Raw genomic sequence first — 11,761 nt, 5'->3', positions numbered from 1 at the left:
AAACTTGATAAAACTGTCCCTTCGGGTGTAGATGCATCTTGCATCAGACGCAGCTGATAAAAACGATAAGTAAAACAGTCGCCCAGAGTTCTACATTTTCTTGCATACTTTAACTGAACCCCGCTCCCTGCAGGAATAGTAGATCAGAGTATTTCACAATGCCGAAGCCTGGAAGCAAATCCCTTTTATTAAATCTCGAACTCTGCGATAGGCGTAGTTCATTTAGCACTCCATTAAACAGGTTGTGAAGGAATGGTTGCTGCCAGGCCTGCCAAATGTGCCAAGCCCCTGTTGATGAGTAAATTGACTTGTTTAGCTGACTGTGGCCCAGCCTACCTGCCAAAACATATAAAAGGCGACAGCATCTCTTAAATTCAAAGGGACACTGTCTCCTTTCCTTTCGGGTCTCTCGCGCACTGTGACTTTTCTGATCATTCCTTGCTTCTGCTACTCTTTCAGGAAGTCACCATGAGTTACTCCCAATATTCATTCTCTCAGTCTGGAGGAAGAGGCAAGGGTTTCAGTGCTGCCTCAGTTGGAGGAGGAGGAGGAGGAGGCGCAGGAGGAAGAGTGAGCTTTAGCTCTTCTTCTGTATCCCAAAGAGGAGGCAGTGGTGGTGGTTATGGGCGTACTAGTGTTGGTGGTGGCGGTGGAGCTGGTGGTGCAAGTGGTTTTGGCAGCCGAAGCCTCTATAACCTAGGGGGCACTAAAAGAATTTCCATCAGCACAGGCAGTGTTCGGGGTGGGGGTGGTTTCACTGGAGGAGCTGGGAGCTATGGCAGTGGAGGTGGCGGTGGCGGTGGTGGATTTGGTGCTGGAGGTGGAGGTGGTTTAGGCAGCGGTGGAGGTTTTGGTGCTGGAGGTGGAGGTGGTTTCGGCAGTGGAGGAGGTTTTGGAGGTGCTGCTCCTGCTTTCCCAGTTTGCCCTCCTGGTGGAATCCAACAAGTGACCATTAACCAGAGCCTCCTGACACCAATGAATGTGGACATTGACCCTAACATCTCCAAGGTGCGAAGCGAGGAAAGGGAGCAAATCAAGTCGCTCAATAACAAATTTGCTTCATTCATTGACAAGGTAAGCCAAGAACCTATTTTTCTTCCTTTTTATAGAGACATCTTTTAATTTGTGATTCACTATCATGTACAATAATGAAATAGGCTCTTTCTAGATGGTAGAGGCTGTACAGATGTATTGTTTTCTTTATTTTTACATATAGCATTACAAATGCTAATGCATTTGCAGTCACCAGGACTAACATTACTATCAGTGATACAAAACGTTGAAACTGTTAAAAGACTTTTGATATTGAAAGCTCTCCCTCGATTTATAAATTCTTCATTTTCAGAAGATGTGCTTGGTAGTTGCTTACTGAACAAGTTCTTGTGAGTCGATTCTGGGATGTAAGGTCCTCATAAACAGCCTAAGGTGTGAGTCTGTACGCAATGAGGGTTTCAATAAACTGTTCAGTCACAATATTTTCTGACCTGTTGCCACTCACAAGCTCATAGGTCCTGCCCTGTCTGTGTAGGCTGCTGTTTCGATGATGTCATTCGAAGAGTTAAAAGGCTTCATGACTGACATAAGTCGCTCGATGTAAAGGTCACACATTGACTTGCAAACGAGTGTGGTTTGTATGGGAGAAACTCCCCACATGCCAAAGTGCTCCCAATATGAGTTAAAACAGGTAGCGAAAAAGATTAAATGAGAGCACATTAAGGCCAAGGGAAGCATCTACTACAGAGACTTAGCTGGCGTTTCTCTTATGACTTTTAGGTCCGATTCCTGGAGCAACAGAACCAGGTGCTCGAGACCAAGTGGAAATTTTTGCAGGAACATGGCCAAACTGGGACCAAAAGGAACACCATTGAGCCCCTCTTCGAGGCGTACATTAATACCCTGAGGAGGCAGCTGGAAAAGATGGTCAGTGACAAATCCCGCCTGGATAACGAGCTGCGGGGCATGCAGGACCATGTGGAGGACTACAAGAAGAAGTATGTGAGGGGCTGTCTGGAGGAGGAGGGGGGCTGCGCGCCTGCGCGATAGGCCGAGGGTGGAGACCTAGGGAGAGAGCGGTATAGGGATCTCTCCTGGGAATTCCGGATGTGCCTCTAGCTGAAATCACCGTCAAGCGCCAAGTTCAGGCTTGCAGCAGAAAAGCACACACAAGGGCTTCTGGTCGCGGTGCCCTGGAAAGACAGCAAGCAGGGAATGGCTTGTACAGTGCGACCCGGTTCTCGTTAAGAATCAGGTGTGCAGATATGTTGTGAACTTATATTTAAGATTCAACAAACAAGTAAGATGTTGTATCTAATGCAGTCAGGGTGTAGTTGTTTTGTAATCAGATTCATACAGTCAGTAAGTAACAGGTGTCAGGTTTGGGATTGTGCGCATGATCGGGGTCTAGTAAATGAACTGCGGCAGTAAAGGTAAACACAAGGGGCCTTATTTATGAAGACCTTGCGCAGCCGGTGCGTCACTTTTAACATGGGAAAAAGTGACGCACCGGTGGCGCAAGGCTTTCATAAATGAGGCCCAAGGAGTCTTGCGTTTTGGCTGAGACCTACAATTAATAACTCTGCTGCGAATCTGCCATGACGTATCCACCCTTAATCCGTATCTTACTCCAACAGATACGAAGATGAGATCAACAAGCGCACAGCGGCAGAGAACGAGTTTGTGGTGCTGAAGAAGGTCAGTGGTCTGAGAAACAATAGCAACAGGGGCTGCTATGTACATGTCCTGAGATTGTGTTGTGATGTCACGTACAGGGAGGGGTCCCAGAGGCACAGGGGCTGCTATCTAACCCTGGGGGTAATTCGCGTGGAAGTGCAACGCGTAGCTACGCGAAGTGCACTTCGCACTACACAAGCTACGCATAGCTACCTGCACTGCATAGTACACTGTGCAAAATGCTGTTGATTGCACAGTGCCGGATGCTTGTCCGCAGTGTGCAATCAGTGCAAACATCATCTTGCACAGTGCAAGCAGTCGTTTTCTGCCGCTCGAGTAGATTTATCCTTGAGCGGCAGCTTTCTCAACCTGGACTGGTAGTTTCTCATCGCGAGCGGTCGCGAGCATACGCGACCACTCGCAATGAGAAACCTGACCTCCCCGCGTTGAGAATCTCGCTGGGAGGGTTATTTTCCACGCTCGCGATCGGCAACTTGATGTTGCTGATCGCGAACGTGGGAAAAGTCTTGCCGGGATATTATTTTGCTCGTTCGCGGTCGCCAACTTGACGTTGAGGACCACGAACAAGCAAAAAAGGCCAGCTACGCGTTTTTTCACTGTGCTACGTGCCATTTGCGTAGCGCGTAGTTGCGCAAAGTACGCAAGCATAGCGTAGTCCTACGCCAGGGCTTCTACTATATACATGTCCTGAGGTTGTGTTGTGATGTCAGGTGCAGGGGTCCCAGAGGCACAGGGGCAGCTATGCACACAGTCCTGAGGTTGTATTGTGATGTCATGTGCAGGGGTCCCAGAGGCAGATGGGATACTATGTACATGTCCTGAGGTTGTGTTGTGATGTCAGGTGCAGAGGTCCCAGAGGCAAAGGGGCTGCTATGCACATGTCCTGAGGTTGTGTTGTGATGTCATGTGCAGGGAGGGGTCCCAGAGGCACAGGGGCTGCTATGTACATGTCCTGAGGTTGTGTTGTGGTGTCATGTGTAGGGGTCCCAGTGGCACAGGTGCTGCTATGTATATGCCCTGTGCTGGTTGTGTTGCAATGTGATTTGCAGGGGTACCAGAGACAAAGGGGATGCTATGGACATGTCCTGAGGTTGTGTTGTGATGTCAGGTGCAGGGGTCCCAGAGGCACAGGGGCAGCTATGCACACAGTCCTGAGGTTGTGTTGTGATGTCATGTGCAGAGGTCCCAGAAGCAAAGGGGCTGCTATGCACATGTCCTGAGATTGTGTTGTGATGTCAGGTGCAGGGAGGGGTCCCAGAGGCACAGGGGCTGCTATGTACATGTCCTGAGGTTGTGTTGTGGTGTCATGTGTAGGGGTCCCAGTGGCACAGGTGCTGCTATGTATATGCCCTGTGCTGGTTGTGTTGCAATGTGATTTGCAGGGGTACCAGAGACAAAGGGGCTGCTATGGACATGTCCTGAGGTTGTGTTGTGATGTCAGGTGCAGGGGTCCCAGAGGCACAGGGGCAGCTATGCACACAGTCCTGAGGTTGTGTTGTGATGTCATGTGCAGAGGTCCCAGTAGCAAAGGGGCTGCTATGCACATGTCCTGAGATTGTGTTGTGGTGTCATGTGTAGGGGTCCCAGTGGCACAGGTGCTGCTATGTATATGCCCTGTGCTGGTTGTGTTGCAATGTGATTTGCAGGGGTACCAGAGACAAAGGGGCTGCTATGCACATGTTCTGAGGTTGTAAGTGATGTCATGTGAAGAGGTCCCAGATGCACAGGGGATGCTATGTACATGTCATGAGGTTGTGTTGTGATGTCATGTGCAGGGGTACCAGAGGCACAGGGACTGCTATGCACATGTCATGAGGTTGTGTTGTGATGTCATGTGCAGGGGTCCCAGAGACACAGGGTCTGCACTACTGATCAGGATGTTTGTTCTTCTTGTACAGTATCCGTGAGCTAACACTGTGTCCCCTATCCTCCTTTGAGGGCAGGATCTGGGCAGTGTCCAGGATGTAGGACAGTAGAGAGGAGAACAGGTACCGTAGAAGGGAAAAGCAGCGCTCAAAGCCATGGAGGTTCCACAACAGCTGGGGCTCCGGAACCAAAAACAGAAGTGAAAATTCACAGAATGAGGAAAGGGGAGGCTAAATAATGAGTCACTGGTCATAGAGAAATATGGGGACCACACGGTCAGTATCGTTGCATGAGACAGCACCTGAGCGTGATCAGCATATAGTACGTCGCCTGCGCAGAGAGCTTTGAGCTGAAATCCTCGAAGTGCATAAAGGGAAAGCCTCTCGATGTTGCTGAAGACGTTTTTTAGCAGCCTGTAAAGGCCACAAATATGCAATCGAAGGGATCCACCATCTGATGCACTGTTAACGTCTTGTGATTCGTTTCTCAGGATGTTGACGCTGCCTACATGAAGAAGGTGGAACTGGAGGCTAAAGTGGATTCTCTGACTGATGAGATCCAATTCCTCAGGAATCTATACGAAATGGTGAGTATGCAGCCCCTTTCTCCCTGAAATTCACTATCAACACTAGAGGCGCAATGCCCAAAGGCTCAAAGGGCTTCATCCCCTTCCCCGTCCCTCCCCCCCCCCTGTCGTGTGTGTCAGGCCAGGCTGAGGCAGACTCCTGGGCACACACCTGAGTACTTCACAGGTCTTTAAAAGACCATTTACTTGTTAACAAGGCTTTGTTGTTTTTCACCCATTCTTAGAGATCCCGCAATCTCCACTCTGCCTATTGCTGGAAGAATTAGCACCCCCACCCCGAAATTTTTACTAGCCCCACCCCCCGAAATTTGGCTTTATTTGCGCCTCTGATCAGCACCCTCTTCTTCGGAGGAAATAGTCTTAAATGGCTGCTTTTAGGGATTAATTGCAAAACATACAGTCTTACATTTTCTAGCATAATTTCTTAAGATACCAGCCTGCCTCTCTGGAACTGAACATCCACTAGTCAAAGAGGCAAAGAAACATTCAAGTCCTATATGAATGTCTACCCAATCAATGGGGGCAGTGAAATACTCAACTGCTTTAAAATGTGAGCCTCCCTAATCCAAGACGGTAAAGAAACATCCATTTACTTAATGAGAGAGAGAGGAGTAAATGCCTGCCCCTACACTGCTAAAACCCAATAAAGCTAGAACACAGGGATATGCCACCCCATTAGTGCTAAGCACCCAGGGAAATAGGGCAGAGGATAATTTATCTCCCACAAAGATTAGCGCTTCCGAATCAATTTGAGCAATGTAACGTCAGGCACTAAATAACTGAGAGCCTCTAATCCAAGAGGGTAGAGGAGCATCTCACTCCTACATAACTGACCACTCCCTATTCAGGGAGAAAGACAAGCATCCCTCTGTAAGAATGAGCCTCTAATTTAAGATAGAGCAGAACATTAGATTGCTATAAAACTGAGTACCCAACATCAAAGAGGGGAGAGGCCTGTCCAGCTCCTACTGCGCTGAGACTCCCTTATCACCAAGACAAGGTACATTCACCTGTTAAGGACTGAATCACACATTGTCAATAAGCACAGATAAACTTCTAGCTCTTGCAGCACTGATAATCCCTAATGAAAGAGGGCAAGGGAACGTGGAGCACCTACAAGACTTAGATTCATCCATCAAAGACAGTAGCAGGACATCCATCTCCTATAGAACCAATTGTTTGTAATCAAAGAGAGCAAATGGACATACAGCCATCAGTGGTCCGAAAAAAAGATATGTTCATATACCGTTCGGCTCAGTTGCATGGCCCTTTGTTGAATCCTTGTGTACTTATGTGCAAACATACTGTGGCACTTTTTCATCTCTCCCCTTTGCCTCTTGGTAGTCCTAAAAGTCTGTGGTGCATCAAATCCATGTGTGTGTGCATCATTGTTCCTGACCACTGCTAAATCCCAAAAAGGAAGAGGCATTTATTCCTGTACAATATGAAGGGTGTGTGCAACAAACCTCTTCAATGCCTAGAAGGGACATAGTAACATAAAAGGTGCAGTGTCTGTGCCTTAGATAGAAGAAAAACAGAGAGTGCAGGATGAGCAGTCGCAAGGACAGCAGCAGGGGGTGAATCAAGGTGTAGCATAACATCTGCTCAGTGCTGTGCCACTTGACTTGCAGGAACTTGCAGAGCTCCAAGGACAGATGTCGGACACGTCGGTCATACTGTCTATGGACAATAACCGAGCCCTGGATCTGGAAAGTCTCATCTCTGGTGCCAAAGCTCAGTATGAAGAAATCGCCAGGAGGAGCCAAGCTGAAGCAGAGGCTGCCTACGCAAACAAGGTATGTGGCACGCGACCTGGAACCAGGGGGTATGGGGCATCAATGAATCTAGGGAAAGATAGCACCTTCTGCCTTGCACATAAACAATGTATTGATTCCCCAATTTACAATATTGACAACATAACATGACATGGAGCAACAGAACTTAAGGAGGTGGACTATCTTCCAAGTTTTATATGTCTTAAATGCTGGAATGAGATATTTCAGGGTTCACAGATGTAAAACACTCAGCTGTCCAATGGTTTCTTTAGAAAAGACCATAAATAGAAACTATATCCATGAACTTAACGTTTTTTCGCAGGATTCAGTGCCCTACCTCTAGTGTGAACAACATTGTTCTCCTGATTGCTCAGCATTTCATACATTTACGATAACAATATCAAATGGTCCAGCCCCAACCATAGGCGATACTAATGCGCCTTCCATTTCTGTTTGCAGTTGTTATGTGTCTGACGGTCCTGAAGGCCAAAACTCCCAAAACTCTGCTTATGCAAATCAATATGTATTATTAAATGCTGAGCCTTGAAATCCCTTTCAGTGCATTTCTTTAAAGGCAATATACTGCTGTGTATTCATTATATGCTATCTTATATCTGAGCAGTCTCAAAGGTTGACTATACTGTCTTTTCCAGGGCTTTGCCCTTAATTGTGACAAACGTATGCGACCATGTCTTCCAAAGATTGTTGTTCCAATACTTAGCCACCCTAAATCTCCCAATTCTCAATTCCCTTACGTTTTAAAACTGTTATATTATCTTTCACCTTTCAAAGACGAGACAAGCCTTTCAAACGCTCATCATCTTTTTACCTCCAGTGCTGCCACTTAAAAGTCTTGTCTTCTGTCATTTAACGTGAGTTCTATTCCAAGCCCTTGGAACTGATGCCTGCACACTATCTTGTGACTTTCATTTAGACACCAATTCTTTGTTCATTCCACTTGTTCCCATTCTTCAATGCCGTTCTTTACTTCTTAATCCCAGTTCAATGCCATGCCTTACACATCATCAGTGCCTTGAGTCTTTCAATGATTTGTTACTACGTTTTGATAAATTGCCTACATTATTCACAACATGTTTTTTTGATAGAAGTGTCCAGCTTCCAACTCAGTACAGCAGTCACACTCAGCGGACTCTCCCTTTGCATTTGAGTTTCCAGGGCCAGTCAGACAGCAAATAGGAGGCTTCCAGCCTCAAGGAGAGAAGCAAATATCACAGTGATGACCCAGATGTAGGTCTCAGAGGCCCATACTGCCGGAGCTTGAAGAGGATCATGGGTATTCTGGAGCTGCATCTTATTCCATAAGCCCAAGAAGGCTTCAAAATAGGTTGTGAGCTGAAGAAACCATATCAGAGAACATTAAAATGAAAAATTAGATTTTTTTAAAAACAAAATAACTGCTTTTACATCAGTACTCTTTTTCCATTTTTATGTCCTTCAGTTTCAACAGCTTCAGGCAACCGCTGGTCAGCACGGGGACCATCTGAAGAGCAGCAAACAAGAGATTTCTGAGCTAAACCGGGCAATACAGAGGCTGAAGTCAGAGATTGAGAGTGTGAAAAAACAGGTACGTCTTGCGTAGCTATTATCACATGTACCTTTTTTTAGTGATCCACAGATGATTCATGGAGAAGACGTCACCCTGCACAGATTGTGCTGCATGCTCAAGCACAGGAGGGTTCTTCTTGTACAACCTTTGGAACACATCTCAAGAAGGGAATCATGTTCCCCGGCCTTAAAGGTGCTAGAGGGCTTACTTGAATGTAAAAAATACATTGGGATAGTCTCATTGAGGTTGTCAAGTGGCCGCAACACTTCTGAGATCTTAAGTCAATATCTTTATGATAACACAATCGTTGTATCTGGTCAAGCTTGACTGTTTCATTAACACCTATAGAATGGCAACAAAAGACGAGACAGTCAAACGATTGAGCTCCATAAACAACTAGAAAGAAGTCCATTAAGTATATAAAATTAGTATTGAATATTCATAAGCAAAGACCCCTGAGTGGTGGGAAAAGAAGCATGTATTAAGGTTGAATTATCAAGAGTGAGCTCTTCTAGTTACCATTATGTCGGATTAAGAGCAGTAGTGTTATTTATCCGCGGGTAAGAGTTTTAGAGCTATTATTCAGTGAAGTTCATCCAGTGGAGGTAAGACGAGGATATCAGATGTGCACAGCCCTGGCTGATCATACACCGAATGCCTCACAGAGGAAGGATTTTCAAGCGAAGACAACGACTGTACCGTGTACTGAATCCTTGGTATCCAGGAATGACACTAACCAGATATAAGTGGTGAAGGAGGTAGCAACTTAATTACATGAAAAGTCAAAGTAAGCTAACTAATATGTTCTTCTTTCTTACAGTGTGCCAATCTACAGAAAAGTATTGCTGAGGCTGAAGACCGCGGTGAGCTTGCCCTGAAGGATGCCAGGGCAAAGTTGGCAGAGCTGGAGAAAGCACTCCAGAAGGCCAAGGAGGAGATGGCGCGCCAGCTGAAGGATTACCAGGAGCTGATGAGCGTTAAGCTAGCCCTGGACATTGAAATTGCAACCTATAGGACCCTGCTGGAGGGCGAAGAACACAGGTGAGTTAACTGTCACAGTGTGGAAGTGATCAATTTAATTGTATTTTGAGATGTTTCTAGTGCTCTGCTTACGGAAATCATGTTTAAAGTCAGGTGACATACGAAAGCCACACATGTGCACCAGATCGGCTTTATGCTAGTTCTTTTCGCATGTGATCAATAGTCAGCGCCCAGAGTTTTTCAAGCAGGCACACGATTAACAGCAAGGAACCGCGAAGAAGAATGCATCTCCATACATGTGCATAAGTCACTAATACTCCCTGAATAAGGGGTCAGAGGATCCCTCCCACTGGTATAATTCAAGCAAACTTCTGAGAACTACAAAATAAATACCAGTGAGTGGCTGACATGGCAGAGGGGGCACAATATCTGGGTCAACCATATGAAATATCAATTAATAAATTGGAGCAAAGTATGTAAAGACAGTATTTAAGGGAATAGCAGAAAGGACTCTGAATAAACAGTAAAGGCAGATTTACAAGCCCCTTGCGCCACTTTTGCGTCACTTTTCCCATGTTAAAAGTGATGCAAAAGTGGCGCAAGGCCGGGGCTTGTAAATCTGCCCCAAAATGTCCTATTCTTTAAAATGTACCTCTGATGTAACTCTCGTGCTTCAGGCCTAAATTCTGCACCGTTCACATTGAAACTCAAAGAGATATCTACTGGCCTTTGTCAGATGTAGGTGCACCCTATGATGTTGGTTTAGCCTACTGCGCCATATCTCAAGCGTATAACAGTCCCTGTAACAAAAGCAACAATTGAATGACACTTAATCCAATCAATAATCACCTCACTGTGCTCTAAGCTGTGGGCTCTGGACATTATATAACAAAAAACACACAAGAAAACAGATGTTCCTTGAAGGTCTGTGTGCTCAACCTCCTGTTCTCACCAATGTTGTTTTCTTTCTCCTTCAGGATGTCTGGAGAAATTCAGAATGCAGTGAGCATCTGTAAGTATCTCGACTGTTCTGGAGCAGTGCTTCATTTGGTAAATTCTGTTGTAGGTTTGCAGAAATGCTCAAATGTAATTCTGATGTGCTTTTTCTTGCAGCTGTGGTCAGCAGCGGTGGAAGTTACAGCTCTGGAGGAGGAGGAGGAGGTGGAGGATTTGCCGCAGGAGGCGGTGGATTTGGTAGTGGCAGCGGGTTTGGTGCGGGAGGCGGTGGAGGATATGGTATGGGAGGCAGCAGTGGTGGGTTCAGCGGTGGCAGCGGGTTTGGTGCGGGAGGCGGTGGAGGATATGGTATGGGAGGCAGCAGTGCTGCGTTCGGCGGTGGCAGTGGATATGGCTCTGGAGGTGGGGCAAGTATTGGTGGAGCAGGTGGAGGTGCCGGAGGCAGCTCTGGAGTGGCAATTGTCCAAACAACCACACACAGTACTTCAAGGCAAAGTAGACATTAAATGTAAAGTGCGGAATGGCTGCTCTCCAACTGATTGAAATGTGCTCACTGTCTTATGGCCTCACCACATACAACCCTCTCTCTCCCTCCCTCCCGACCGAAAACTCAGAACTCACGCCTCTAAATTCCCATTTTAAACCGGCTTCAGCTGCCAGGTGATACAATGTTTAGAACCTGGCTCCATGCCTACCAGATTGAACGGTACAATTCAGAACTATAAAGTGCATCTAACAGACCCTGCCCTGGAGAGGAAAACGCGAACTCGACTCCTGGAGCAAAACTAAAGTTTACAGACATATGGTTTATGCTGCCAGGCCTTGGTCTCCTTTGCAGAATCTCCTTCTCATGTCGCTGCAGATGTCACTCGATGCTAGGATGGTCATCTTCACGCCCTCAGCGTCATATCTTGTCACCCAGGGTGTGTCAATGTCAGTTCTATTGAACAGGTTGTTTAACCTGTTGTGTAGTGTATGCCAAAGCCATATTTGTACTGTACACCACCACCTGCACCCACTCTGTATGCACTGTCTGCCATTGCTTGGACTGTATAACACCCCCAACTCTTGTATTGTTATACCTGTTACCGACTCTAAACCCCTGTCTGTGTTTGGATTTCTTCTTGGGTCGTTTTCTCTACATGGCATAAATCTATTAAACTATACATGCGACAGAATTATGTGTTATCAAGTTGTTGTCTAACGAGTTGTGTTGTACTTTGAACATATCAGAAAACGGGTTAAAAGGGTTCCCAGAAATCATCTTCTGAGGCCAAGCTGTCATTAAAGTAAACAAAATAATGTCATGGAATTCGCAAATAATATTTTAAAGCAAAG

General features: G+C 46.2%; 1 protein-coding gene across 1 annotated transcript; it reads left to right on the top strand.

The window, feature by feature from the left end:
- Positions 1-364: 364 nt before the first annotated feature.
- Positions 365-11,601, top strand: LOC144833312 (keratin, type II cytoskeletal 4-like). Its single transcript, XM_078689156.1, has 9 exons — positions 365-1,074; positions 1,774-1,991; positions 2,631-2,691; positions 5,048-5,143; positions 6,775-6,939; positions 8,378-8,503; positions 9,306-9,526; positions 10,444-10,478; positions 10,580-11,601. Exons 1-9 carry the CDS (start codon positions 469-471, stop codon positions 10,927-10,929), a joined length of 1,878 nt encoding a protein of 625 aa, XP_078545282.1. The 5' UTR covers positions 365-468; the 3' UTR covers positions 10,930-11,601.
- The last annotated feature ends 160 nt before the right edge of the window (positions 11,602-11,761 follow it).

This window comes from Lissotriton helveticus, chromosome 1_1, assembly GCF_964261635.1.
Source record: "Lissotriton helveticus chromosome 1_1, aLisHel1.1, whole genome shotgun sequence".
NCBI classification, from domain to species: Eukaryota; Metazoa; Chordata; class Amphibia; order Caudata; family Salamandridae; genus Lissotriton; species Lissotriton helveticus.
The sequence above is the reverse complement of the archived record's forward strand: the minus strand, read 5'-3'. Positions and strand labels throughout refer to the sequence as shown.

Coding starts and splice junctions, on each gene's coding strand:
- LOC144833312 (XM_078689156.1), top strand. CDS start 469: ATGAGTTACTCCCAATATTCATTCTCTCAGTCTGGAGGAAGAGGCAAG. Junction 1,075..1,773: donor TTGCTTCATTCATTGACAAG/GTAAGCCAAGAA, acceptor TATGACTTTTAG/GTCCGATTCCTGGAGCAACA. Junction 6,940..8,377: donor AGGCTGCCTACGCAAACAAG/GTATGTGGCACG, acceptor TATGTCCTTCAG/TTTCAACAGCTTCAGGCAAC.